This window comes from Netta rufina, assembly GCF_964035555.1.
Source record: "Netta rufina genome assembly, chromosome: 15".
NCBI lineage: Eukaryota > Metazoa > Chordata > Aves > Anseriformes > Anatidae > Netta > Netta rufina.
This window is the reverse complement of record NC_140138.1, coordinates 6,107,481-6,135,011: the sequence shown is the minus strand read 5'-3', so window position 1 is coordinate 6,135,011 and position 27,531 is coordinate 6,107,481. Positions and strand designations below refer to the sequence as shown.

Here is a 27,531-nt window from a genome sequence, read left to right as displayed (position 1 = left end):
AGGCTGCTCCCTGCCACCACTCCCTCCTCCTATCAAGTGACAGTCGTTCTTGCAGGATTTTCCATTTGCCAGCTGCATGACTTTAATTTGGGTCTAATAGTTCCTAAGACTAATGAAATGTTCTCTAATTACTTACCAAGGTCTCTATGACAACATTTTGTTCTGTTAGGTTCTCGCCTCTGCCTCGGGAAGGAGGAATGGAGACTCCCATTGTCAAATCTGCATCTGGAACATCCAGGATGGGGTCTGCACAACGAGTCTGTTCCACCACAAGACACAAGTGCAAGCCATGGCGTACTCTCGGGACGACAGGTTCCTTGCTACCCTAGGTGAGTCCTCCTGCACCCAGGAACAGACAGCTCCTGGGAGGAGGGTGCTGTAAGTGGTACCTGTGAGATGCCCACCAGGCTCGTGGGTCTGCCCAGCAGCTACTGCATTATAGCCTTGGCACTGGATGGCATTTTCACAATGAAGTGGACAGGATGCTTAGAAAACAGGACAGTGGATCATGTGGCATGTAAATCTGCTGGTGAGCTCCCCAGGTGGCCTTGGGAGTGACCATGAGCAGAGGTGCTCTTTGCAAGTGAGCGTGTTGCCAGGGCGCTGTCAGCAACGTTTTGAGGGCAAACACGAGCCCTGTGTGTCCCAGCCACAGGCATGAACTTGCCCCAGCTCCCGTTCAGTTCCTTCTCATTGCCCAGTAAGCTTGTTTTTCTTGAAGTTGCAGCTTTCTTCTCCCAGCTGACTAGTGCTTGCTCAGGCTGTGTAAATAGTTTGCAGTTACTATATATAGTATCCAAAGGGAAATGCTTTCTTCTGGACTTCTTATTGTTGCTTAGCTGGAATTGCACAGAAGTAGCCAGGCTTCAAACTGTGAGCCTCCTGCCAGGCGGCGATGCCAGCACAAGATGGACGCACAAGCTGTCTGTTTTGTTTAGGCAGGGGACATTTAAAGGACAAATATGCAATTAGTAAGTTCTTGTTTTTGCAAGAGAGGACCTGTGGAGCAGGCAACACATTTGCTCTGGGCTGGTGAATCTGCCCTTGGAAAAAAAAAAAAAAGCAAGGTTTGCTAAAGAGAAAGAGAGCTTTGTGCTCTCACGGAGCAGCGTGGGAGAGGAGCCCTTCTCCAGCTCCTTCCTGGGCTGTGGAGAAGGAAAAAGCTGAAAGCCTGCTCTGAGCTGTGGGGTCTGGGCAAGGCTGAGGAGGCACCTGCTCTCCTGGCTGTCTGGGAGCTGGGGATGCTTGCCATCACCAAGGCTGGTGTCTTCTGCAGCCACCCAGGACGCAGAAACAGCAGAAAGCCAGCTCTGCGTGCTGAGTTCCCCACCACACCAGCCATCAGCTGGTCTGAACGTTGGCTGCAGCCCGAGCTGCAGGTCCAGATGTGCTGCAACCTCCAGCACGAAGCGTTGGGGCTGTTCTACCTCAGCTCAGGTGGTGATCCATCACGTCGTGCAGCTTTGGCTGCCCCTGAAGCACTTCCTTGGCTTTTGCTGAGCACGCAAGGAGGAGGCTGTTTGCAGCAGTTGTCTTTGAACAACTGGATAACGGGGGGACAAAGTTGACACGAGTGTGCAGTGTGTGCTCGTGACCTGTGTGAAGAAACGCTGAGGCTGCAGAATTCCCTCCTACTGCTTTCATGTTCTACCTAGGGGACTACAATGATCAAACCATTGCTCTGTGGAATGCCTACACTTACGAGCTCCTGTCGTCAACTCGTATCTCGGAGCCAGTCCACGAGGTGGCTTTTAGTCCTTTTTCTCACCGAGAAATGGCCTGTGTGGGGACAGGAGCGGTGACGTTTTGGCTGTTGGAGCAGCGGGGGGCTGACATCAATCTCAAGGTAAATCTCTTTTTTCCCTTTTTTTTTTTTCTTTTGAAATTGACGTTCATTATCTCTGACGTCTTTTCCAAGCCCTAGCAAGTGAGATGGAGGCTCTGCCCCCACAGTTCTGCCAGAGCTGATGATTTCTCTTAGCGAGAGTGTGATGTTGGCTGGCCATGAGCGGCTTTCAGTTGTATTTGATGCAGCAACAGAATTAACTGAGGGTGGGAGGAGGAGTTTTGTTTTTTTCCTTGCAGGTAAGCTCCATGCTCTCTGTGACCTTCCTGTTTTCTGTGTCCTGGCAGGTTCATCGGGCCCCTGCGCCAGCCGTGTTGGGGCCGGTGGAGCTGACCTCCCTCTGTTACGGTGCTGACACCCTCCTTTACTGTGGGACCAACTCGGGCCAGGTCTGCGTGTGGGACACGGAGACCAATCGCTGCTTCATGACGTGGGAGGCCGATGACGGCGAGATCGGTGGGTGCAAATGCCCCAGGCGTCCGTCAGGGCTGTAATAAATTTTGTGGGAATTCTGGCAATGAGCAGCAAATGAGCTCACAGGCCTCTGATTTCAGCTCTGCTCAGAAACCCGATGTGGATATGAGCCGTGGGGGGTGGCAACGGGTCCGCTGCCCGCGTTTGTAGTAGTAACGACAGCCCTAGACTGTCAAAACGCTGTGTGTCGGGCTGTGTTAGACCCACGCTGCCCTGCTGGGATGAAACGATGGCCTGGCCCCCAGGAGCACGCCCGGGGTGAGGGCTGAGAGCAGAGGGAGGTTACTCACGGGTGCCCCTTTCTCCCCCAGGGGTGCTGGTGTGCCGGCGCAGCAGGCTGCTGAGCGGCAGCAACACGAAGCGCATCCGCCTCTGGGCGGTGGCAGCTGTGCAGGAGCTGAGGCTGAAAGGTCCCGAGGCCAGGTAGGAGGTCGTGGCACAAACACCTCTGCTCTGCTCGCACCCACCTCGTGCCGTGCCCCTGAGGTGCTCTCCTCCTCGCCTGGCAGCTCCAGGACCTGTCTGAGAGGTGGCTTCTCAGGGACGCGTCAGCTCTGCCCGCGGCCGTGCTGCTCTCGTTGCTCTTCACCCTCAGCTTTTCCTCTCCATCCCGGCGCTGCTGATTCTTTCTGCCTGGATCTTTTTCCTGGATTCTCCTGCTGGAAATGGATGCCCGAAGTTTGTGTCAGCAACGTGGAGAAACTTGATATTCTTTAAAACTTAAATTTTAAAATTCTTTAAAAGAATGAGTGAAAACATTTCGCTTTTGCTTCTTCTCGTGCTACTGCATCCCTCATTTTCTTTCTTTCCTATACTCGATGGTTTCAGTGCAGGAGCCCCTCGCTGAACAATTTAGATGCAAAGCCACGCCTGGGCTTATTAGAAAATTGCACTGAGAGGAGGCAGCGTCTGCTCCAGCAGCTGAGCTGGTCCCTCTTGGATCCTCCTTTCCTCCAGATCTCGCTCGGTCATGCTAGAGCACGAAATTACCCTCGATGGGACGATCGTCAGTGCAGCCTTCGATGACTCATTAGAAATGGGAATTGTGGGCACCACGGCGGGAACGCTCTGGTACATCAACTGGGCGGAGAGCACGAGCATCCGGCTGATCAGCGGCCACAAGAACAAGGTTGGAGGGGCTGGGAAGGGGTGGATGGGGCTGGGAGGGGCTGGTTTGTACTGGGAGGGGCTGGTTTGGCTTTGCTCCAAGCACCTGTGTGCCACAGCAGTGCTCCCTGGTCTGGCCATGAGAGGGGTCACAGAGGGACACCACACAGGAGCCTAGGGATAACTGCACCAGGCAGGCAAACATCAAGAAACCCGAGCTCAGCTGCTCTAACCTTAGGTTTTTGATGGCCTCAGCCTGTCAGTAACTGCAGGTCATTCTGCTGCCGTGCAAGAAGGCAGCTCCAGAGTCAATGCTGAGTGCTGCAACTGCTGGAAGCAGGCTGTTGATGAGCTGGACACCCATACTGCAGAGAGCTTGCTTTGCCTAAAGTATATTTAAAAAAAAAAAAAAACCAAAAACGGTACAAAGGATGACTTTTGAACTCTGCTGTTGCTTCGGTGTGCTTCTGTGCTACAGAAAAAAGGTTTCAGATGGTAGAAGGGAAGGTGTTGTACTTAGACCTTTACTGCAGAGTGCCTGGTTCCAGCTTTGTGGTTAGGTTTGCTGCTTTCCATTGCAAGCCTCGTTGTCAGCCCAAGATTTCTTTTTAGCACAAAAATAAAGGCACCCTCCTTCCTGTATGTCTGGGGCTTCTCGCCTGGTCTTTCCTGTGAGAGGAGTCCTGGGGGATGTGAGGTGCAGAGGAGCAGATGTGCTTTAGGCTGCAGGGTTTTTGGGGCCCCTGTTTCCCATCTCCTTTCTTGCTGCAGGTGAACGAAGTGTCCTTCAGTCCCGATGAGACTCACTGTGCCACGTGTGGGGAGGATGGCAGCGTGAGGATTTGGTCCCTGGGCAGCATGGAGCTGGTGGTACAGTTTCAAGTGCTGAACCAGGTAATCGTTAGTGGCACATCGATCTTTTTGTCTTGGTAGAGGGCACAGTCACCGCCTGGCATTGCAAGGACTGCTGTGTCCTCGTGGAGCAGCCTAAAGCTGGAGAAATACATGCAGGTGGAGCTTTCAGTGCATTTACTGTGTACGGTCCCACTGTTTCCCTGTCATCAGGTCTCTGCCCTGGTTTCTTTTCCAGAGCTGCCAGTGCCTGGCCTGGAAGCCTTGTTCCATCGTTGCATGGGAAGCTGAGAGCCAGCACGTGGTGGCAGGGTACAGCGATGGCACCATGCGCGTGTTCAGCATTTCCAGGACAGAGATGGAGCTAAAAATGCACCCCCATGCCACTGCGCTGACGGCGATCGCCTACTCCACAGACGGTGAGGTTCCCTGTTGTAACAGGGGGGAGATGCTGCTTTGGGGAGCAGTGAAGTCTCCTACAAGACGTGTCTCGTTCCCTTCCCTCCTCTGGCTGCAGGAGAAATGATCTTATCGGGGGGCAAGGACGGGCTTGTGGCTGTCAGCAGCCCTCGCACAGGAATGACCATCCGCGTCCTCGCTGACCACAAGGGCTCCCCGATCACCGTCCTCCAGTGCACCAGGAAGCAGGTGGGACCTTCCTACCCCTCTCTGCCTGCTGCTGTGTGGGAGCAAGTCCCCCGTGTGGCACTGCACAGCCATGAGGAGGGGCAGCAGCACGGCTGGGTCGGTCGGCCCTTCTCTTTCCTCTTTGTGCCCACCACCCCCAGTAACCCCCGGTAACTTCTGTTAGGTTTTTCTAGGGATAACTTCACCAGGGAGAAGCCACAAGCACTGCAGGGGCAATCCTGAGCCAGTCTGTGCCTGTGGGGGGGATCTTTGGTGGTTGTTATCGACACCCTGTGCACAGATGTGATGTGTGTGTGCCCACACAGAGCAGCACTCCTTGGGAGCAGCTGGAGCTGGGAGCATTCAGACCCCTGCGTGTGGCCCATGCCCCCGATAACAGCCTCAGGGTGATTTCCCTGCTTCACTTCTTTGCAGCCTGACCTTGTGCACGTAGCTGGCTCTTTGTACAGTTCCTCTGTGAAGCTGGAAGGCTCGGATATGCAACAGCGGGATGTTTTTAGCATCTCCTTCATCTTTCTCTTCATGGAGAGCCTTTTTTTTTCCTTTGTGCAACTTCCTGAGATGAGAATAATTTTGCCTGAGTTCTCTGGCTTTAAAATCTGGGCTGCAAAGCCGCTTTTCCTGGTAATTATATGGGTAGGAGGCCCTCTCAGTTTTAGGTGAGGGATGTGGTTAGAAGACGTACCTGCATGCAGTCCCCTGGGAGATGTGCAGGTGCAGAGGACGTCCAGAAATCTGTCGCTCAGGCCAGCCGCTCGCTCCTCTTCTGCCGGGGCGCTCAGCCCAGAGCATGCTGCTGGCTCTGGAACCACCGCTTCCTTGTCCTATTTTATTGTGATAAATGACTTTAAGCACTGCTCAAATGAGAGAATCCCGGAGGTTAATCCCGGCGTTAATCCCCTGTGTTCCCATGAACTCTTGCCCTCTGCTACTTCTTGCTGGCAGCTTTCTGTGAAGCTCCAGTGCTGCAGGAGTCCTAACGTTGCTTTTATCTTCTGTAGTACCACGAGTTTGGGGTGGAAGGAGGTGAGCTCTGGCTGGCCACCAGCTCCGACCGTCGGGTCAGCGTCTGGGCCTCCGACTGGCTGAAGGACAAGTGTGAGCTCCTCGACTGGCTCAGCTTCCCTGCTCCTGCCAGCCCGGAGGTGAGCACGGCGCTCGCCAGCTCCTGTCCCCACCTTGGCACCGTGCAGCCCTGTCCCTTCGGCACTCTCCCCGTCTGTAAACAGGGTGTGAGGCATCCTAATCCCCTCCAAATTAATGTGAGACTGTCAGCACAGTCTGATGTGTTTTACAGGTGTTGTAAAGTTTTTGGTTTCAGCCACCCCGGAGGGGAGGGATGCCTCTGAGAGGGACAGGTGCCGACAGTGAATGTGCTTAGCAAAGTCATCTTCCTGGGTTCTCTGCTGCTGGGAGAACTTGCTAATGCACCTTAGAGGGTGTAGACAGGCCCCGTGAACCATGTGGCACTGCCTAACCCCCGGGAAGTACTGACACTAAGCACGAGGAGACAAAAAAAATGCTTTTGCGAAGAGCTGATACTCCTGTGCTATGCAAAACAGAGCGCAGCCAGGAGTTGGCACAGTCAGCACAGAAGAGAGACCTAATTCTGAGCACGCTGCTGACTGATGCTCCCAACAAGCGTGAATATCCTGAGCCAGAAGCCCGGTGACTGCTAACAGAGCCAAACACACCTGCTCCAGCCCTGAGTGCCTGTGATACTGTGCAGAACGCTTTGGCTGCAGAGCAGCTGTGGGATTTGGGCAGCAGGACATTTGCTGTGTCCCAGCGCAGTGTCTGTACTGGACACGAAACAACCTCCAGTGCACGTGATATCAGCCTGCAGAAGGAAGCTGGGTCTTTTTGGGGGACGAGTGCTCGTGCCTCAGCCTGCCAGCCCCAGCCCCAAGCACCAGCCGGGCTGTCAGAGGTCTCCCCACAGTGGATGTGGGAAGGACTGACCTTGCATCCAGTGCTAAATATCTATCTTCTGGGCCCTATTTGCTTGCGCTGAAACCAATCCATAACCCAGTCCCACCTCCATGCCCACGTAGGAATAATGCCCTGGTGGAAATTCAGCCCGCTGACCCCAGTGCGTCCTGCTTCTGTGGCAGTAAACAGCCTGCTGCAGGTTTCCATGGCAGTGTGGGGTTGCTCCTTGCTTCTTTGAAGTGAGCACGGCTGAGACGGCAACGCAAGGAGGAGGAAACAGCCTCCACCACAAGAATTTCCCAGTGCTCGTACAGCTGCAGCCCGAGGGCTGCCGTCCCTCTGTGCTCTCCTTTGCTCCCCGTTGTGTTGGGTCGGGCTGGAGAAGCTGGCCTCACTGTTGTTCCTTTTGGTTTCCCCCACCAGGGTCTCAGCAGCCTCCCACCCAGCCTGGCTGCATTCTGCCCTTGGGAGCACGGTACCCTGGTCTACGTTGGCTTTGGGATGCAGAAGGAAGCCTTGTTTTACAGCCTGCACAAGAAACAGGTACTTCTGGCACCCCCATGTGCCGTGCCAGGGCAGCATAGGCACTGCTCTGCTGTTGTGTGGCTGTGTTGAATGAGACAGAGGGGAGGCAGTGCTGCCCTTCTCCCTCACGAGACCCACAGGCCAAGCTAGGGGCTTGGGGATGAGCCCCTGTTTCCACAAGGGGAGAGCAGGACCCCCTCTAAACCCAAATGTCATCCCCAGAGCAGCATCCCCTCCTGCTAAGCAGGGCGCAGAGAGGAGCACTGTGAATAAATCCAACCCTGAGGGTGTGAGGTGGGTTGGGGCAAGCAGCTGCAGGGGCAAGTCCCTGCCTCTGGGCTGGCTGCCACTCGCTGCTGCTGCTTTTGGAGGAGAGGGCGGTTGCTTCCAGGACCACTAAAGGTCTCTGAATTGCGTCTCTTGGAAAGTGGAAGTGCCTTTGGCAGGTTCTTTAGCTCCGAGAGAGGCCATGTATCTGCCAGCATCCCCATTGAGCAGGAGCCCAGCACCCTCCTAAAGGTGTCACTTGAGCACTGTTCAGCTCCCTGCCTGTCCCTGAGGCGTTGGTGTGCTTCTCTTGCTGGAGCGCAGGTCGTCGAGAAGATCTCCTTGCCCTACTTTGCCACCTCGCTGAGCCTGTCCCCTGCAGCTCGCTTCATGGCCGTTGGCTTCAGCGGTGAGTACTGGAGGGAGCTGGGGGCTCTGCCTGTCCCTGGGTTACCTTTTGGTGTGGGGAGGGATCTCCCCTTCCTGCAAGTGGGAGGAAACCAAGCGTCCTCTTGCCTTTAAATGAGACTCACACCCCCAAACCAGGACAAATCCTATGGCCCTGCTGTGGCTCCTCCACGTAAGTAAAATCCCAGGCAGGGTTGTGGCAGGCAGGGAGCAAGCCCCAGCAGCGTTAACTGGGACAGGGAAGGGACCTTCCCCAGCACAGGGGCACTCAGCACCCTCAATCTGTCAAGACCACAGCTCCCGTGAGCTCCATAGCTGGGTGCTTCAGGGGCTGAGCAGCCCTGCCCCACTCCCCTTAGCAGCATCCCCCTGTTCCCTGCTTGCTGTCCCTGTACCCTCAGCCAAGGGGCTGCCCATGGGGGGTTCCCCTGCCTGCTGTGACCCCCTCCTGTCCCCACAGAGCGCCTCCTCCGCCTGCAGCCCTGCCCCACGGGCACCCCGCAGGACTACGGGGGCCATGACGACACCGTCCACCTCTGCCGCTTCGCCCCGGCCGGCCGCCGCCTGCTCACGGCCTCGCACAGCGCCCTGCTCGTCTGGGACCTGGGGGGCGGCTGAGGGACAACCGTGACGAGGGACAACCATGACGGGACCTGGGCGGTTGCTGAGGGACAACCACGACGAGGGACAACCGTGACAAGGGACATGTCCCATGAGGGACAACCGTGACAAGGGACAACCATGAGGGACAACCGTGACAAGAGACAACCACCATGAGGGACAGCCACGGCCCCTGGTCTCGCTTAGGGCCACCGGTGGCCATATGGGGCCCGGTACCAGCCCCAGCTCCACACCATGAGCCCCCCGCGCTGCGTTTTGGGCCGGTTTCCTCTTTATTTGTCACTTTGCCTTCCACAATAAACCACCTCCGCGCCACCTCAGCCCTCTCGGCCTGGCGGGGGGGACACCTCCGGCCGCCGGGGGGCGCCGCTCCCGGCCTGGCCTCTCGCTGCTGCGGCCCCGAGGCGGTGGCGGCGGCGGCCCCGGCCCCGGGAGCGGCGGCGGCGGCGCCGCCATGAAGCGGGACGTGAGGATCCTGCTGCTGGGGGAGGGTAAGGGGCGGCGGGGGGGGGGTAAAAAAGGCGGCCGGGGCTCTCCCGGTGCCCTCCCGGTGCCAACGCGTCCCTATTTCTTTCTCCCCGTTTCTTTCTCTCCTTTTCTTTTCTTTCTCCCCCCCCAGCCCAGGTGGGGAAGACGTCTCTGATCATGGCGCTGGTGGGCGAGGAGTTCCCCGAGGAGGTGAGGCCGGGCTCGGGCCCCCCCCCCCCGCCCCGTTTCGGTCCCTGCGGGCCGGGGCTGTGCCGGGCCTGGAGCCCCGAGCTGCCTGCATATTGCCCCGGGGGGGCTGTGCTGCCCCGAGCTGCCACCCCTGGGGGGCTCAGGGCATGGCCCTGGCTGCAGATGTTTGCCCAGTGCCTCCAGCAGCACCGCCGGCTGCTCGCTGGGGCTCAGGGGGCGGCTGGACCCCGACACCTTCCTGTGTTTCGCAGTGAATCCCATGCTACCAGCATAGCACATCTCCCAGGAGGGTGGATCAGGCTGGGGGGCACCCCAGGGCTCAGCTCTGGAGGGGCAGAATTGCCATTTCTGAACCGTAGCGCTCACTGCAGGACACGGCGCTGTGTCTCAAGGGAGGGCTCAGGCCTAGGAGGCTTTCAGAGGTTTCACTTTACAGAGGGCACCGTAGCAAGCATCAGCTTGCCGTGCCTCACAGCCCCTTCCTCGTGGGCTGAGAGCAGTGTGTGGGCTGCAGTCACCCTGCCCACGCAGTGGCCGCATTGAGGTCTGAGCTCAGCCGCCCTCTCTGCTGCATTCGGCCTGGTCGGTGTGTCCACGCGATGGCACGGAGTCTGCTCGCTTCGCAGGTGCCCCCCCGCGCCGAGGAGATCACGATCCCGGCGGACGTCACGCCCGAGAAGGTGCCCACGCACATCGTGGACTACTCAGGTGGGGCCGGCCCCCTTGCTCCCTGCCAGCCTCACCTCTCCCTGCCCACCCGCAGCGAGGGGAAGGAGCATCCCCGCTGCTCAGTGACGGCTCTTTTCCCCTTCCAGAGTCGGAGCAGACAGAGGATGAGCTGCAGGAGGAGATCGCTAAGGTGAGTGGGGCTGGATGGAAGGGTTGCGGGTCAGGAGGCTGCGCTGCCGTAGCCCTGCAGCTTACAAGCGACGCGCGGCTGTTCTCCCTTCCCATTAACCACCCAGAGACGTGCAGACAGTTGGTTATCTGCAGATTAACGCTATCGGTTTGTTTAACAGATTGTTTAATCCTTCTCTGGGTTGTAAGCTGGCGTGTGGCTTGTCCCGGTCCTCTGGGGGGGCTCCAAAAGGAGAGCAGTGGGGGGCGGCTCGCTGCCAACCAGGGGTGGAAGGAGTTGGAGCACACAGCATGCTCCTGGCCCTGGGGTGTTCCAGCCTTGGAAGAGGGGAGAAGCAGTTGCTGAATGTGGGTGAGACCCCTCTGCTCCCTGTTCCTGTGGCTGCCCAGTGAAGCAGTGGCACAGAGGTGGTGGTTTGGGAGCTGGAGCCCTGGGGGACTGGGTGGAGAGGAGAAACAATCCAGCTGGCTGGGATGGGCCCGGCTGCTCCTCACCTCTCTGGGATTGACTTTGGCTTTATGCTGAGGAGACTTCTTCTTGGCTGTGGGGAATAACACTGCGTCTACACTGTGTGTTTCATGTGAGCAGAACTATTTAAATTGCTCCTCCTCAGTGTTCAGTGGATGAGGAGGTGGGACAGGGTGCACAGGGGTGCTGTACCCGTCCCACAGACAGGAGGAGAGTACAGATGCTTAAAACAGCTCCAGAAAATCCTGCCTAAACCCTTGTGTGGCCCTGGGATTAGCCGGCACAGCTTGAAACAGCCTCGAGCCTTGTGGCTGGCACGGCCACACGTGTGGTACTTTCAAAAGTGCCGCTTCCAGAGACGGGACCCATCAGAGGTGGGAGCTGCCATGCACAATCCGCCAGTTAGCGAAGAGAAATATCTGTGCTGGGCCAAGAGCTGGGGAGGGAGGGAGGGTCTGCGTGCTCTCACGGGGCAGTTAGGGTCAGAGCTGATGCTGTCCAGCTCCTATTGAGCCCATGGTGTCTGTGTGTGTGTGTGCTGCACGTGCTCAACTGCAGCTGCTGGGTTGCAACGCAAGCACGACGGCTGCCAGGGCTCAGACCTGCCTCCCCACCACGGCAGGAGCACCAGGACCCTCACTGACCCCCCTTTCTGTTCTCTCTTGCAGGCCAACGTGGTCTGCGTGGTGTACGATGTCACCAAGGAAGTCACGATCGAGAAGGTAACGTGCTCCCCGCCAGGCCCTGCTGCTCCTGGTTTTGTTTGGGGTTTGAGACTCCTGCTTAGAGGCAGGCTGAGCACAGCCCAGGCCTGCTCCCACACTGGTAATCGCCTCCCTGCGCTGGGGGCAACAGGCTTGTGGCATCCTTCAGCTGGCATTCAGCATCCCCGGGTGTGCTCTGCCTGCTGCTGCGGGGGAACACCGGGGAGCAGATGGCTGCAGGGCCCTGCCGACAGCTACGGCGCGCGTGCTGGGAGCTGCCTCTCCCTGCGCAGGCTGCTCTGACAGGCCTTTCCCCGTGCTCGCCTTTCAGATTCGCACGAAGTGGATCCCCATGGTGAACGGAGGAGCTGAGAAGGGAGCCAGGTACTGGGTGCGGAGCTGGGTGATCCCGGAGGCTGCAGGGCCCTCAGCGCCTTCGTGTCCTCCAGGGGCTGCTCGCATCAAGCCAGCTGTGCAGGCAGCGGCCAAACCACTTGTAGCAGAAGAATGTGGGAGCTTTTCTCCCTCAAAGTCTAGCTGAGGCAGAAGGTCATGGGAGAGGGTTCCTCCCCACCTTGATCTCTTGCCATCCAGGCAGAGAGAGGCTGCTGCCGAGGGAGTATGGGGGCAGAGGAGCCACAAGCTGTGTGGGGATCACTTAGGCAGGAGGCTGCTGTGCTGGATTAACGGCTTCTGAGCATATTGTTGCTGGGTGAAAGCGTAAGCAGGATCAGGCAGTCTGTTTCTCCAGATGGATGCTCCCAGCCGTGGGAGGCAGGAAAGCTGTTCTGGACCTTGCAGGGGAGGGTGGGGAGGCTCCCGGCCGGCTGCCCAGCAGCACGTGTGGCTGGAGCGGGGCTGGGAGAGGGGTGGCCTTGCTTGTGCTCACTGACACTCTGCCTTTTTCCCCAGGATCCCCATTATTTTGGTGGGGAACAAGTCTGACCTGCAGATGGGCAGCTCCATGGATGTCATCCTGCCCATCATGAACCAGTTCTCGGAGATTGAGACCTGTGTGGAGGTGAGGGACCTGAGGGTTGCTGCAAAGCCTCCCTGAGGGGTAGGAAGACTTTGTCATGGGGCAGGGGAGCCTTCGTGCTTGCAGGGAACACTGCTCTGCTGGTGTTGCTCTGTAGAAGTACCATGGTTTGGGTCTCAAGGGCCTGTGCTTTACGCCTTCTGCCCTTTGGCTTCCTCGCAGAGAGTGAGTTTCAGTGTCTGCCCTGTCTGGCTGTAAACAGTTTTGAAGCTCCACACGGCCCTGTTGGGCCTGAGGCTGTGGAAAGGACACAGCAAAGCCACAGCGTGAGCAGGAGCTTCCCTTTTGTTTTTTTCCTGCTGGTGGGCAGAGATTGCTCTGTGCTTTGATGCGTTCTTTGTCTGGCTTGGAGAGCTCCAGTCATCTTCCTTCTGCCCCCATCACGAGCCCGTTGCCTGCCCCACTGACAGTCCTGTCTCTTCCTTTGCATCCTCAGTGCTCTGCCAAGAACCTCAAGAACATCTCTGAGCTCTTCTACTACGCTCAGAAAGCTGTGCTGCACCCCACCGCCCCCCTCTACGACCCGGAGGAGAAGCAGGTAGGAAGCACTGCTCCTGGTTTCTGGAGGAGCCCCTTCCCGTCTGCCCTGGGGGGCTGCAGAGCCCCCTGGGAAGAAGGGAGGAGAGTTTGGGCCAAGATAGCAAGAAAGAGGAGAAAGGTATACCCGTGGGGGAAGCCAGCAGAAAAATACCTTTCTCCCCATGCTAAGTGCAGCCAGGACAGAGAATCTGGGGGTTTGGGAAGAAGCCCTCATGCTCCAGACCCTCTGGGAAGAGTGCAGGAGAAACCTTGGCTGTGAGCTGTCCTGCTCCTCACCCCCAGCCCCGGTGTGGCTGTGGCACTGGCCTGGCTGGGCCGTGCTCCCCGCAGTGCAGGAAGGGCTCTGTGCTTCGGGCTGGGGAGGCACGAGGGGGAGCCCCTCTGAAGGCAGTGCCTTGTTTTTATCACCATGGTTGGTTCCTTGCAGCTGAGACCCGCGTGTGCACGAGCACTGACCCGAATTTTCAACCTCTCGGACCAGGATAACAACCAGATCCTGAGCGATGATGAACTCAACTACTTCCAGGTAGGGCTGGCTGTGGGGCCGGGGCACAGCCCAGTCTCTGCGGCTGCTGGGGAGCTTTGGGGTTGTGCTGTCTGCTTGCCTGCTCACGAAGGCCTTCTTCCTTTTGGGAGGTAGAAGTCCTGCTTTGGAAACCCGCTGGCTCCCCAGGCCCTGGAGGACGTGAAGATGGTTGTGTGGAAGAACACCACGGATGGGGTGCAGGACAACGGGCTGACCTTAAACGGTACCAGCACAGGGGCTCCGTGCTCCTGTCCTCAGGCTGAGCCTCTTGGCTCTCGATCCGAGCCGAATTAGTCCCTCCTGCCAAAGCAAGCCCGAGCCTGCTGCGGCTACTTAAAGCTCCCTGCCCCAGCACCCTGTTTCCTTGGAGGGAAGCATAGTCCTGAGGTGTGGATCCCCGAGGCAGTGCCCGTCTGGCCCTGCTGGCTGAGCTGCCTGGTCTCTCCCACAGGCTTCCTCTTCCTCAACACGCTCTTCATCCAGAGGGGCCGGCACGAGACCACCTGGACCATCCTTCGCCGCTTTGGCTACGATGACGAGCTGGAGCTGACAGATGACTACCTGCACCCGCAGTGCGTGTCCTGTTGTGGATGGAGGTGACGGGGTGGGATGTCCCCAAAGGGGGCGACCCGGGCTCTTTTCTGCGCCTTGGGGGTTGCTGCCTTGCTCAGCTGAGGCTGTGCCCTGAGCTCACGGTCAAGCTCGTGCTCCTCACGTTCCCCTGTGGCCGGGAGCTGCCATGTGGGGTTGGCAGCAAATATAACAGCCTCGGAGCTGTTGACTGTGCTGCTGGCGCTGGTGTAGGCGGGCAAGGAGGGGGGGGGAGGCAGTGAAGGCCTGTCCCTGACATCCCTTGACATCAGCAAGGGGCTGTGAAGGCTGTTCTGCCTCTGCCTGAGCTGTGAGCTGTCAGCAGAGCCCTCCCGGCTGGTTCTGCAGCTGCTGTCTCTTCTCTGCTCCCTGCCACCCCAGAGGTGCTGATCTGCCAGTAATGAAAGGCTTTGGCTGCGAGCTGCCTCGGCGTCTCCCCAGAGAGCAGGCTCCAGGGGCAGACAGCAGGGCTCCTGCTGGTGGAAAGCACTGGGGCTAACTCTGGGTCCTGAGCACGAGGCAGAGCGAGGGCCGTGGCAGCTCCTGGGCTGCTTGGGCAGCGTGGATGTGCCAAGGGGAGTCTGCTCCACAGCGTTGAGGCCCTCTCCTACAGCTTTGTTTGGTTTTGTTGGGGTTTTGTTGGGCAGGGAGGGGCTGGCGAGCCACGTGCCCTGGGCGAGATGTGGCTTTGCCGAGGGCACCCTCACGCTGCCCTGGGTTGGGGGCTCGAGGAGGCGTTGGAGCTGCTCACTGGGGTCTCTCCCGGCAGGTTCCGCCTTCCCCCTGGCTGCTCCTCGGAGCTCAACCACCTGGGCTACCAGTTCCTGCAGCGGCTGTTTGAGAAGCACGACAAGGTGGGCACCACGGTGGGGCCGTGCGGGAGCCTGGCTGCTCTCTGCCTGCCCCTGCTCCCCTTCCAGCAAAGGGCTTTCCTTTGTCACAGGGGCATGGGACCGGGGTCACCACCCTTTGCCAAAGGTGCAGACAGTAAATTGTGAGCCTTCGGGCTCTGAGCTAACATCCAAGTGCTGGACTGCCTGCAGCACGCAGGGGGCTGGGGAAAGTGGGCAGAGCTGCTGGCCTGCAGCCATGCAGCTGGCACCCCTGTGGGAGGAGAACTGGGCCAGAGAGAGGCAAAGAAAGCAGCTGGTTGTGCCACGAGCTGGCTCTGGAGAGGGAAAGAAGGGCTGTAGAGGATCTGCAGTGCATCTGGACACGCTAATTACTTAGGTGTCAGCCTGCACCTGGGTTGTGGCAGCTCGATGGGAGCTGCAGCACTGAGTTGACAGCTCTGCTACGGAGCTGGGGGAGTTCAGCCTGGAGATGAGAAGGCTCCAGGAGACCTCCCAGCGGCCTGCCAAGGCCTGCAGGGGGCTGCAGGAGAGCTGGGGAGGGACCCTCTGTCATGGGGCGTAGGGATAGGACAAGGGGAATGGCTTTAAACTAAAAGAAGGTGGGTTTAGATTAGATGTGAGCAAGAAATTCTTCGCTATGAGGGTGGTGAGGCACTGGCCCAGGCTGCCCAGAGGAGCTGTGGGTGCCCCATCCCTGGCAGTGCCCAAGACCAGGCTGGGTGGGATTTGGGCAGCCTGGGCTGGGGGAGGTGTCCTTGCCCAGGGCAGGGGGTTGGAACCAGATGGGCTTTAAGGTCCCTTCCAACCCAGACCGTGATGCTGTGTCACATCCCCAGCAGAGCCTCTGTGCCTCTGGTGGCCGGGGGCCCAGCGGCTGCATGCAGTCCTTGGGTTGGTTTCCCTGCACGCAGAGGGTCTGGCTGCTGCGTGGCAGCTCACGTGGACAGGTCCCTCCTGCTGGCAGGGCTGGCTGGTTCCAGCTGCAGCCACAAAGCAGAATCACCCTGCCCGTAGGCAGCGCAGTGACGGGAGCCCCTGGGGTTCGTATTCTGAGTGCACGCAGGCACCTCTGGCCTTGCTTGCAGCTGATTTCTGCCACTGGGAGCACCCCCGTGGCATCCCAAGATGGCTTCAGCGTGCCAAGGCCCCTCTCTGCACCCTGCTGGTGTTTGGGGTGGCTGTGGAGAGCCGTGGGTGCGTGTAGGCTGCGTCCTGCCTTGGCTGCTGACTCCCCGTGTGTTCCAGGACCAGGACGGTGCCCTCTCGCCCGCGGAGCTGCAGAGCTTCTTCAGCGTCTTCCCCTGCGTGCCCTGGGGCCCCGAGCTCTACAACACGGTATGCACCACTGATAAAGGCCTGCTTTCCCTGCATGGATTCCTCTGCCAGTGGACGTAAGCTCAGTCCCTCTCCCACGCCTTCGGTCGCCTCGCGTAGCGCTGGCTCGGTTGGCACCCCCCGACCGGCTCCCCGCTGCTCTCCGCCTCTCCAGGCTCGTGGCCTACCTGGACGTGCGGCACTGCCTGGAGTGCCTGGGCTACCTGGGCTACCCCATCCTGTCGGAGCAGGACTCCCAGACGCAGGCCCTCACAGGTACGGCCGTGCCCTCCCCTCCTCACCCCCTTGGGCCCCTCCTTTGGCTCACCCAGCCCCTCTCTCCTCGCAGTGACCCGGGAGAAGAGGATTGACCTGGAGAAAGGGCAGACCCAGAGAAACGTCTTCCTCTGCAAGGTGCTGGGAGCCAGGGGCGCAGGCAAGTCCGCCTTCCTGCAGGCCTTCCTCGGCAGGAGCCTCGCGGTGAGTGGCTGCTCCCCTGCGCGGCGCAGCAGGAGGCAGAGCGCGAGGCCCGGGAGCGACCTGCGGCGTCACGGCACCTCCACGCCGCGGCTCTCGCCTCCTTCATTCCGCCTGGGGTGACGGGCCCCCTCCCTCGGCCTGTCCCCGGGACCTGCAGGGGCTGCTCCTGCCCCAGGGGTGTCCCCGACCCCACCGAGGTGACGCTGGTTTTCCCTGCTCGTTGCGAACGGCTGCTTTGCCGCGGGGACTGGAGCAGTGGGCAATCCTTTCCCTCCCCCAAGCGCTCCTCTTGCTCCCCGCTGTCTGAGACGGTGTTTTCCTCGGTGGCAGGCCCAGAGGGAGACCCTGGGAGAGCCGTCCCTCTACGCGATCAACACCGTGCAGGTCAACGGCCAGGAGAAATACCTTATAGTGAGTCGGGGAGCGGGGGCAGCGCTCGTGGGTCCACCCCGTGTTGCTGGGAAGCTGCAGCACCATCGCAGTGCCCCTGGGCTGTGTGCTGGTGGGGCCAGCCCCATCTCCATGTGGCGACGCCGTGCCACGTGTCCTTTCCCCTCCTGCTCCAGCTGTACGAGGTCAGCACTGACACAAAGTTCACGAAGCCGTCGGACGCCGCCTGCGACGTCGCCTGCTTGATCTATGACCTGAGCGACCCCAGATCCTTCAGCTACTGTGCCAGTATTTATAAGGTGAGTGGCAGAGGCCCTGGGGGATTCAGCCTCTGAGCGGCAGCCCCGTGTCTCCCAGGAGGGTGCTGCAGGAGCCGGCCTTCCCCAGCTGTGATGCTGAGCTCCTTCCTCTGGGCAGCGGTGTTCCTGGCCGAGCCGTCCCTCCCGGTGCCTTCCAGCCCTTCCCAGTTGGGACCCATCACGATTCCCTCCCTGTAGACCCGTGGGGTCGCTCACCCCTCTCTGAGCCTTGTGCCCATCCCCGCAGGAACACTACATGGACAGCCAGATCCCCTGCGTCTTCGTGGCCTCCAAGACAGACCTGCCAGAAGCCAGTCAGCAGCAGCCCGGGCTCTCCCCCGCCGAGTTCTGCTACAAGCACTGCCTCCCGCCGCCCTTCCTCTTCTCCTGCCACAGCCAGGGCCCGCCCGGCACCGCCGTCTACACCAAGCTGGCCACCGCCGCCACCTTCCCGTTAGTATCCGTCCCTCCCGGGCAGGGGGCTGTGGGCTGGGAGCAGAGTTTGGGGAGGAGGGCTGCTGGCTCTGCCCGCCAGCACCTCGCGTTTGGTGCCATTTCCCTTTGGTTCTCGGCGTTGTCTGCTTCAACAGGCAATGGGAGCTTCGTTCCCTGCTCCAAGAGGGCGAAGGGGACTCGGCTGCCTTCTGCCTTGGGCATCTCTCTGGCAGATTTATGAGATAAGCTCCCGGAGCAGGATTTTTATTTTAGGAGCCTGAGATAAAAAGTGCTGAAGGGGGAGTCGCCAGGCTAGTTAGGAGAGGCCTGCGGAGAGGAGGCGGTGGCTGTTTTCTCCCGATAGATGGATCAGGCAGCAAAGGAGGTCAGCGAGGCAGGACCCCTGATGGCTCTGGGAACAAATCGCTCCTGGCAGGGGCTGGGTGTTGTGCTGGGCAGTGGGGAGGAGGCTGCTGAGGAGAGAGGGGCTCTGCCCGCGGCGAGGCTCGAGGGTGGCAGGGCCGAGGGGCGGCGCAGCGCCGGGGGCAGAGCCCTTTCCGGGAGAACATGTGGGTGCGTTGGAAGACAGGATGGGATTACTAGCGAGTGGTTTTCCCTTTAGCTTCTTTTCAATAAACAACTTTATTTTTAGAGCTGACACTTTTTTTTTTCCCCCCTCTGCAGTATTAAAATTTAAATATTCTTAATATATCTTAGGGTATGTGGTATAAATAAATAACGGCGTGGTGGAGGGCCGGGGATTGGCTCCTCTCCCCTGATTTAGTGGGGAATGAATAATGGATACGTCTTTGTTGCTCGGAGAGGAGCGCGTTGATGCAGGACAGCACGTGTGTAGGAAGGGGATGTGTACGCACGGGTCCCTTCCCTGCTGGCCTCGGGTTGGAACCACCGCTGGGTCCCCATCGTGCCCGCATCTCCACCTGCACCCACTGCCGGGTCTCTCTGCTCTTGGAGCTGTAAAAGCAGCCTGACCTAGAAAGGCAGGCGCCTAGCTCCTTGCTTGTACTAATTATTTAGATGTTGGTGTGCTATTTCAGGACCACGGCAGGGTAAAGCCTGCGTCCGTTCCACCAGCAGGGCAGGAAGCCCTCGCTTGGCTCGGCGATGCTGCCGGGTGGCCGGCGCTCCGGCTCGTGGTGACCCTGGCCGGGAGCCCCCCCGGCTGTCGGGGAGCCTGGCATCGGGGCAGCCGTCCCCGTGCGCCTCCCTCACTGCCCTTTTCTCTCTTCCCTTGCAGCCACCTGAACGCCACGGAGCTGGGAGCTGCCTCCTTCTGGCTGCGGGTGGCCCTGGGGGCCGCGGTGACCGCCCTGGTAGGCTTCACGCTGTACCGCGCGCTGGCCAAGAACAAGTGAGAGCTGCTCTCCGCCCCGCCACACCAGCCTCCCCCTTCCCCTGTGTCCAGCTGGTCCCTGCTGGGAAATCCTCCTCCCCCCCAGCCTCGATTGCAGGACCAGTGAGACCAGACGTCCCAGCACCAGCAGCAGGATCAATCCTCGGCACCAGCCGGGCGGCTGGGGACCCCTCCCTGGGAGCCAAGAGGCTCACCCCCGTCTTTTATTCTGTTCACGTCTTTTTAATGTTTGTTTTTATGCTCAAACCCGAGTCCTGCAGTATCCGTGGGGCAGACACATCCTGTCCACAGCAGGCTGTGCTGGTGCCCTCAGGTCTCCATTTCCCTCTGCTGGGAAAGGCAGCCAGGGAGGGCTGGGGGTGCTCACTGCCCAAACCCCACTTTTGGGGTCTCTCCTGGCCCCTCCTGCTGGGACGTCGTGGCTGCAGACCCCAACCCTGGGCTGTGAGGGGCAGGAGCGATAACTGGGCACTATCCCAGGCCTTTTCTGTCTCCTGTTTCTGTCCTGGAGCGCTGCAGCGGGATCTTGACCCACCTGCCCTCATTCCCTGGCTGGCTGCGTGTCCTGTCCCCTCCCCACCCCTTCTGTATTCCTGGGGGTCTGAGGGCAGGCTCTGCTCCTTCCCTGGCTGTGCCATCGCCCAGCTGGTGCCACATGCTGGCACGTGGCCATTGTCCTGCTGTCCCCTCCACAGGGACCGAGGCCGGAGCAGGTGCCTCCGGGCTTTGCATCTCCTGGTACGACTGGAACCACATCTCTGCCCCGTTCCCAGCCCCATCCCTGTGCCCTGATGTGGGCAGTTTGGGGCCAGCCCTGCCCCAATGCCCCAGAGACCGAGCCCCCAGACAACTCTGTGCCCCCTCCCCAGGCTCCCACCCTGCTTCTGCCACGCTGCGGGGAGCCCGGGGAAGCTCCTGGTCTAGAGCCGTGCCCCAGGCTCAAGGGCTACACTCAGGGTAGGCTGATTTACAGGCAGCTGCCTTTCTGTCCGTCTAGTTAAAGTTTTATCGTGGCCTGGAGCTGGCGAGGGCTTGGAGACGCCACCTCTGTCCCCATCCCAGCCCACGTGGCGTGGTGGTGGCACTGTCCCCAGTGCTCGCTGCTGGCTCGGGGGTCCTGGCACCGCCGGGGCCACCTCTTCCTTTCCCGTTCCCACTCCCCGTGCCCCAGCTGGGGAATGTGTCCCGTGGGGCAGAGCTCTGGGGCGCGGGGCTGTCCCCGTGCCCGTCACCGCTCCAGGTCTGGTCTTTTAGGTTTGTTCTCTATAACGAAATAAATTTTTACACGCCTTCCGCTCGCACCCGCTGTCCTGTCTCGCGTCGGGAGCAGCACCGCTGTCCCCAGCTGGAGCTCTGCAAATCCAGGGGGACCTTGGGCTGTGGTGTGAGGGGGTCCCAGGGGAATGAGGAGTCCCCAAGGGCTCCCTGACCCTTTGGGGACAGTGACAGGACGTCAGGGTACAACCTGAAGCCTCATTTATTTGTCTCTGCAGGCTCTGCCGCAGGCCCTGGGCACTGGGGACCGTGGTCACAGCTCTCCGGGGCCCTGCCACAGCTTGGGTTTGCCCCGGGGACTGTTAAATCCCCCAGAGCCTCAGCTCTCCACTGGGATGAGGCGCTGGGGAACTCCAGGGCTGGATGGGGCCGCGCTGCTCCCCTTGTGTGTGGGATCCTCTGGGCTGCCAGGGCAGAAAGGGGTCCCGGGGCAGGGGGACACAGCCCGGCCAGGCTGTGGGGTGCTCACACGGGGATGGAGCAGAGCTGGTGCGGGCAGGAGGTGATGCTAAGGGGGATGGGATGCAAGGTGCTGGGCTGGGCTGTGGGCGCCCCAGCAGGGACAGAGGCAAAACTTGTGGGCACCTCTGCCAGCTGCAGCACTTGCATGGTGCTGGGACCTGTACTGGGATGCTGGGACCCATACTGGGGTGCAGGTTCCTGTAGTGGGATGCACACAGCCATACTGGGATGCAGGTACCTGTATCAGGGTGTTGGTACCTGTGCCAGGATAAACCTGCACCAGGATGTGTGTACCCATACTGGGACGCAGGTACTCACACTGGGATGCTGGGACCCATACTGGGATGCAGACACCATGCCAGGCTGCATGCACCTGTACCAGGGGGCAGGTTCCCATCCCGGGATGCCTGTTCCCATACTGGGATGCCCATTCCCATCCAGGAATGCTCGTTCCAAACAGGGGATGCAAGTTCCCATCCCGGGATGTCCATTCCCATACTGGGGTGCCCGTTCCCCCCAGGAAGCCAGTTCCCATACTGGCATGCCCATTCCCATCCCAGAATGCCTGTTCCCTCCAGGATGCCCATTTTCCCCCGGGATGCCTGTTCCCTCTGGGATGCCCATTCCTGTACTGGGATGCTCATTCCCATCACGGGATGCAGGTTCCCATACTGGGATGCCCATTTCTGTACTGGGATGCCTGTTCCCATCCCGGGATGCCCATTCCCCCCGGGCTGCCCGTTCCCATACTGGGATGTAGTTTCCTGTACTGGGATGCCTGTTCCCATACTGGGATGCCTGTTCCCTCTGGGATGCCCGTTCCCATACTGGGATGCCCATTCCCACCCGGGGATGCTCGTTCCCATCACGGGATGCAGGTTTCTGTACTGGGATGCCTGTTCCCATACTGGGATGCCCGTTCCCCCTGGGATGCCCATTTCTGTACTGGGATGCCCGTTCCCCCCCGGGCTGCCCGTTCCCATCCCGGCACGCCGCCCCCCCTCTCCCCACGGGCCGCGGTGCCGGCGGGGCGGAGCGGAGCGGGGCGGGCGCCGCTTCCCCGCTTCCCCGGGCGGCGGCGGCGGCGGTGGCGGCGGGGAGGGGGGGGACACAAGGAGAGAAGGAGGGGGGGGGGGGCGCTGCGCCGTGCGCTGCGGCGGGGGCGGCTCCGTTCGGCTCCGCTCCCGCCCCCGCCGCCGCCGCCGCCGCCGCCGCCGCCGCCCCGCTGCCATCGGCGGCTCCCGGCGCCGCCGCCGCTCTCAGCTCGGAGCCGGGCCCGCCGCAACGCGGGGCTGGAGGGCAGAGCCGCCCCCCCCGCCGCCGCCGCCGCCGCCGGCCCCCCCCCCCGCCGCCCGCGCCGCTCCCCTGCCCGGTTCGCCGGCCCCGGGCGCGGGGGAGCGGCGGAGCCCGCACCCCGCCGGGTGCATGGACAGGAGCTCCCTGCTGCAGCTCATCCAGGAGCAGGTGAGAACCGCGGCGGGGGGGTCGGGGGGGGGCTGGGGGATGCTCTGGGGGGGGGGGCGCCGAGCACCGGGCAGCGCTACCGGGGGGGGCGAGCGGGCACCGGGCTGCGCGCTGGAAAGGGGAGGGAGGGAGGGGGGGGCACTGTGCAACGGGCAGCGCTGCGGGCGGGGGGAGGGCGGGGGGGCGTTGTGCCCGGTGCCCCCCCCCAGGGTGAAACCCCCCCCGTGCCCCCTCCGTCCCCCGCGGTGCCCCCGTTGCGCCGCTGAGCCCGGGCAACTCGGCGCACTTGTGGCCTCCTCCTCCCCGCGCTGCGCGCCCCGGGCCGGATCCTGGCGAGGTGCGCCGGCAAGGACGGGGGGTGCTGAGCCCCGGGGGGGGGGGGCTCCGCGATGGGGACCCCCCCCGCTACCACCACACCACCACCACCCTCGGCCGCCCCGCTGCGCGCTCGGGCTCGGGCTCACGGCCGCGGGGGGCTGCATCGAGCCCCGTGACCTGATTGCGGGAGCAGCCCCGGGGAGCAGCCCCGGCGCTGCGCAGCGGCGGCCCCGCACCACCGGCAGGATCAGGCCCCCCCCCCCCCCGGTACATGAACGCTCCGTGCGCCCCGGCACCGTCCCCGCACCCCCGGCACCTCCCTCGGTGGCCTCGGCGGTGCGGCCTGACCCCGCTCCCCCCCGCACCCCGAGCAGAGCCAGCGACTCCGCCGTGGGGTTGGGGAGGGAATTTATTGGGAATTTATTGGGAATTTATTGGGTGCCCCCCCCCCCCGGCTGCCTCCGTGACCTTGGGCGAGTCCCCCCAGCCTCCCCGCGGGGTGCTGCGGTGCTGTCACCCCGCTGCTGGGCACCGCCGGGAGGGAGCGGGTCCTGGGGGAGCCCCACGGGGCTGAGGGGCCAGGAGCTGTCCCCCCCCCTGGGCTGTAGGGCTGGGGGCGTGGGGAGATGTCCCCCCCCACTCCCAAAGCAGTCAGCGGCTCCCTGGAGCTTGGTGCTTGGGGCAGCAGCGCCCGGTCCTGGCGTGGCCCCGGGGTGCTCCCCAACCCCATGGGCTGCACGGCTGGGAGCGCACCCCCCCGTCCCACATCCTATACCCCGCATCCCACACCCCACATCCCACACCCCGCTCCAAAGCCTGCGCCTATGCCCCCAGCTCCCACTGAGGCTGGCGGGGAGGCCCTGCGTGCGCTTGAGCTCCCCATCATGAAATTCGCCCTGCGCTGTGGTTTTTGCCCCTCTCCCCCTGCTGAATCTCCCCACGGAGCCTGGCGCCGTCCTGCAGCCACCAGCACCCACCTCGGGCAGGATCAGCTCCGGGATGTGGAGGGGGCTCTGGGCAGCTGAACCCCCCTTGGGAAGGGATTTTGGCTTTTCCCTGGTGAAAGTGCACGTGGGGGGTGCCAGCCATGCCTGCGCGCTCGGTGCCCTGCCCGTCCCGTGGGGACGTTGCCCACGAGTTTTCTCCCCGGAGAAGAAAGAAGAAAAATGACACGGGGGAACGGCCGGGAAATTGTGTTGGTGGCCCCAGAACGGGTCCCCAGCTGTGCTCCGGCCATCAGAGAGTGGCACCTTCCTCATCCCTGCCCTCCTGAACTCCAGGAGTGGGACGGTGGCACGGGGCGCCCGGTGGTGGCATGGGGTACCCGATGGTCACGGGGTACCCGATGGTCACAGGGTGCCCAGCGGTTTGGGGAGCCCTGAGGAGGGTGCAGGTGCCCCAGCACAGGTGCTGTGGAGCTGGGAGGTGCAGGAGGAGGAGGAGGAGGAGGAGGAGGATGGTGCCAGCGCCGCGCGTGTGTTTGGCTTCGTGGCTTCCCGGCTGGCAGGCTGCTGGCGGCGGGGAGCGACTGAGTGGGAGAGTGGTGGCTGCGCGGCGAGGCTGCGGCGGCTCCTGCAGCGGCACGGCGTGGGGCAGGCGGTGGCGTGGGGCAGGCAGTGGCGTGGGGGCACCAACTCGGGGCTTCCAGCTGCCCCGGGGACACCCCCCGGCCATGCCCGTGCCGTATCCAGCAGCTTGACCCTGAGAACACCGGCTTCATCGGCGTGGAGACGTTCGCCAGCCTCGTGCACAGCCATGAGCTGCCCCTGGACCCCGCCAAGCTGGACATGCTGGTGGCCCTGGCACAGGGCAACGACGAGGGGCAGGTCTGCTATCAGGAGCTGGTAGACCTGGTCAGTGCCGGGGCGAGGCGGGGGACGGGGACAGGGACGGGAGCGTGGGTGGGTGCCACCCCGCGTGCCGCCGGGGCCGGGCCCTCCCGCTGGGCTGGGGTGCGCGCCGGGGGCCTCCCGGTGCGAGCCGGGACCGGGCGCCCCGCAGCTCCCGGCGGCGGCCACGGGCTCTCTCCGCAGATCAGCAGCAAGCGCTCGAGCAGCTTCAAGCGAGCCATCGCCAACGGGCAGCGAGCCCTGCCCCGGGATGGGTTGCTCGATGAGACCGGCCTGGGCTTCTACAAGCGCTTCGTCCGCTACGTGGCCTACGAGATCCTGCCCTGCGAGATGGACCGGCGCTGGTACTTCTACCAGCACCGCACGTGTCCCCCGCCCGTCTTCATGGCAGCTGTCACCCTCACCCAGGTGGGGGCTCGGCGGGTGGGATGAGCCTGGCCGCGTCCTGGTGTCCATGGGGGGCTCACACCGGGGCTGGAGGGGACGGGTGACGCTGGTTGTGGTGTCCCCGTGCCTATGGGAGGCTCCGACCTGGGGCACATCCATCCGGATGACAGCAGTTGCGATGTCCCCAGTGCCCCGCACCTGGCTGGAGGGATTTGGGCAGGGGGGGGAGGTGACAGCCCCGTGGTTCCCCGCAGATCATCGTGTTCCTGTGCTACGGCGCCCGGCTGAACAAGTGGGTGCTGCAGACCTACCACCCCGAGTACATGAAGAGCCCCCTGGTCTACCACCCCGGGCACCGCGCCCGCGCCTGGCGCTTCCTCACCTACATGTTCATGCACGTGGGGTGAGTCCCTGCCGTCAGCACGGCTCCGCCGACCCGGGGTGCCCAGGGACACCGGCCTGAGCCAATGTGTCCCCTCGTGTCCCCCGGTGTCCCCCGGTGTCCCCCCTGCAGGCTGGAGCAGCTGGGGTTCAACGCCCTCCTGCAGCTGATGATCGGGGTGCCGCTGGAGATGGTGCACGGCATCCTGCGCATCAGCTTCCTCTACCTGGCCGGCGTCCTCGCAGGTGGGCGAGCGCCCGCGACGGTCCCCAATGTCCCTGCTGTCCCCAATGTCCCCGCTGTCCCCGCAGCCGGCAGGGGTGGGGCTGGGGGGCGTCATGGAGCCCCCCCCTGACACGGCGCCGTGCCGCAGGCTCCCTCACCGTCTCCATCACGGACATGCGGGCACCCCTGGTCGGGGGCTCGGGGGGTGTCTACGCGCTCTGCTCGGCTCACCTCGCCAACGTCGTCATGGTCAGCGCCGGGGGGGCACCGGGGAGTGAGATTGTGGGGTCGGGCATTGCGGTGCAAGACTATGGGGCGGGTGTTTTGGGGTGGTTCTGTGATGCGAGGTTGTGGGGTGGGCGCTGTGGTGAGAGGTTGTGGGGCTGCGCCATGGGGTGGGCGCCATGGGGAGGGTGCCATGGGGTGAAATTGGGGAGAGGTCATCTCGGGGTGGGCACCGTTCCCATGGGAGCCGTGGGGTGGCACTGTCATGTAGGGTGATGGGGTGGGAAGCATGGGTTGTATGACGGGGTGGGCATTATGGGGTGGGAGCTATAAAGTGAAACTGCAGCGTGGTCATTTTGGGGCGGGCACCATGGGGCGGGCGCCATGGGGTGGGCACCATGGTCTGAAACTGGGGGGTTGCATCATGGGGTGGGCATCACGGTGTGGGATTTGGGGTGGGCACCATGCTGGGTCACAGGGGGCGAGCACGGTTTGGGTGCTGTGGGACACTGCTGTTGTGGGGTGGCTCTGTGGGGGGAGCCCCTTGGGGTGGCATCGTGGGGTGGGTGTGGAGCAGGGATGGAGGCGCTCCATGGGGACAGGACCCTTCCACGGGGGGGCTCAGTGTCTGTCCATCCATCCGTCCGTCCGTCCGCAGAACTGGGCCGGGATGCGCTGCCCCTACAAGCTGCTGCGGATGGTGCTGGCGCTGGTGTGCAGTGAGTACGGGGACGGGGACGGGGACGGGACGGGGACGCGGTGCCACCCGCGGGGCTCTGCCTTGCAGTGAGCTCGGAGGTGGGTCGCGCCGTCTGGCTCCGCTTCTCGCCCCCGCTGCCAGCCTCGGGCCCCCAGCCCAGCTTCATGGCCCACCTGGCGGGGGCCATCGTGGGCATCAGCATGGGGCTGACCATCCTGCGCAGCTACGAGGAGAGCCTGCAGGACCAGTGCGGCTGGTGGGTGGTGCTGCTCTCCTACGGCACCTTCCTGCTCTTCGCCGTCTTCTGGAACATCTTCGCCTACGACCTGCTGGGGGCACAGATCCCCCCCCCGCCCTAACCCCCCCACCCCCCCCCCACCCCACCCCACACCCCATAACAGCGCCCCGTGGGCCGGAGCCCGGTGGAGGGGGGGGGGCCCCGCGCGTGATACGGGGACGGGGTCGCCCCCCCCCCCCCCCGTCCCCTCGGTGCTAGCGACCGCGCCGCCCCCCCGCGGGCACCCCGGCAGCCCCCCCTCCTTTGTACCCCCCCCCCCGGCTGAACGAAGCCACCCCCCCACGGGGTGAGGGTGGGGGGGGTGGGGGGGGGGCACCCGCGCGACCCCCACCCAATTGGGGGGGGGGGTCCCCGCGTGCCTCCCCGCAGCCCCTTTCCAGGCTCCTCCGGGCCCCCCCCCGCGCCCCCCCCCCAGAAGGGAATTGCACTTTGACGCCGGGAGCGATTTTATTTTTCTACCCAAAGAAGCAGCGGAGGGGCGGGGGGGGGGGGTGGGGGGGGCAGCACGGCCCCGCTGGGACCCCCCCAGGACCCCCCCAACCCCCCCCCCGCGGTGTGTGTGTGTGGGGGGGGGGGCTCGGGGACCCCCCTCCTTAACCTCCCCCCCCTCTGGTTTTTGGAGTACAAATAAATATTTTGCACACGGCCGGCGCTGTGCGGGGGGGGCGGGAATTAGGGGAGGGGGGGGGGGCAGCTTAATGATGCCGCGCTGC

At 62.4% G+C, this 27,531-nt stretch overlaps 3 protein-coding genes across 5 annotated transcripts in view; all 3 read left to right on the top strand.

Annotated features, from left to right (window-relative positions):
• Nucleotides 1-8,898, top strand: part of WDR90 (WD repeat domain 90) — a 30,807-nt gene extending 21,909 nt beyond the window's left edge. Inside the window, 12 exon segments of the mRNA XM_084295740.1 lie at nucleotides 170-329; nucleotides 1,656-1,846; nucleotides 2,134-2,302; nucleotides 2,632-2,743; nucleotides 3,278-3,449; nucleotides 4,199-4,321; nucleotides 4,518-4,698; nucleotides 4,797-4,927; nucleotides 5,929-6,072; nucleotides 7,283-7,402; nucleotides 7,976-8,060; nucleotides 8,520-8,898. Coding sequence (XP_084151866.1) covers nucleotides 170-329; nucleotides 1,656-1,846; nucleotides 2,134-2,302; nucleotides 2,632-2,743; nucleotides 3,278-3,449; nucleotides 4,199-4,321; nucleotides 4,518-4,698; nucleotides 4,797-4,927; nucleotides 5,929-6,072; nucleotides 7,283-7,402; nucleotides 7,976-8,060; nucleotides 8,520-8,677 — 1,746 coding nt within the window. The 3' untranslated portion in view covers nucleotides 8,678-8,898.
• Nucleotides 8,899-9,052: 154 nt separating this feature from the next.
• On the top strand, nucleotides 9,053-20,516 carry RHOT2 (ras homolog family member T2). The gene is made up of 19 exons (XM_084295644.1): nucleotides 9,053-9,171; nucleotides 9,300-9,358; nucleotides 9,985-10,066; nucleotides 10,174-10,217; nucleotides 11,354-11,407; nucleotides 11,721-11,773; nucleotides 12,302-12,410; nucleotides 12,865-12,966; nucleotides 13,396-13,494; nucleotides 13,609-13,717; nucleotides 13,946-14,066; nucleotides 14,855-14,939; nucleotides 16,185-16,330; nucleotides 16,429-16,529; nucleotides 16,603-16,733; nucleotides 17,064-17,144; nucleotides 17,300-17,422; nucleotides 17,670-17,875; nucleotides 19,116-20,516. The coding sequence occupies exons 1-19, from the start codon at nucleotides 9,135-9,137 to the stop codon at nucleotides 19,231-19,233; spliced, it is 1,860 nt and encodes a 619-aa protein (XP_084151770.1). The 5' UTR covers nucleotides 9,053-9,134; the 3' UTR covers nucleotides 19,234-20,516.
• A 1,878-nt stretch (nucleotides 20,517-22,394) lies between these two features.
• Nucleotides 22,395-26,879, top strand: RHBDL1 (rhomboid like 1; the record flags this gene model as incomplete). Of its 3 annotated transcripts, none has more annotated exons than XM_084295646.1 (8): nucleotides 22,395-22,433; nucleotides 24,446-24,604; nucleotides 24,785-25,009; nucleotides 25,243-25,391; nucleotides 25,503-25,615; nucleotides 25,744-25,844; nucleotides 26,479-26,539; nucleotides 26,608-26,879. In XM_084295646.1, 8 exons carry the CDS (start codon nucleotides 22,395-22,397, stop codon nucleotides 26,877-26,879), a joined length of 1,119 nt encoding a protein of 372 aa, XP_084151772.1. The 3 variants fall into 3 exon arrangements, with proteins under 3 accessions (XP_084151772.1, XP_084151771.1, XP_084151773.1); XM_084295645.1 differs by having other exon boundaries at nucleotides 24,443-24,604; XM_084295647.1 differs by lacking the exon at nucleotides 24,785-25,009 and having other exon boundaries at nucleotides 24,443-24,604.
• Between the last annotated feature and the right edge of the window lie 652 nt (nucleotides 26,880-27,531).

Excerpts from the sequence above, each read along its gene's own strand:
- RHOT2 (XM_084295644.1), top strand. The coding sequence starts at position 9,135 with ATGAAGCGGGACGTGAGGATCCTGCTGCTGGGGGAGG. Across the intron at positions 9,172-9,299 it reads GATCCTGCTGCTGGGGGAGG|CCCAGGTGGGGAAGACGTCT; the intron begins GTAAGGGGCGGC and ends CTCCCCCCCCAG. Across the intron at positions 17,423-17,669 it reads ACTGTGCCAGTATTTATAAG|GAACACTACATGGACAGCCA; the intron begins GTGAGTGGCAGA and ends CCATCCCCGCAG.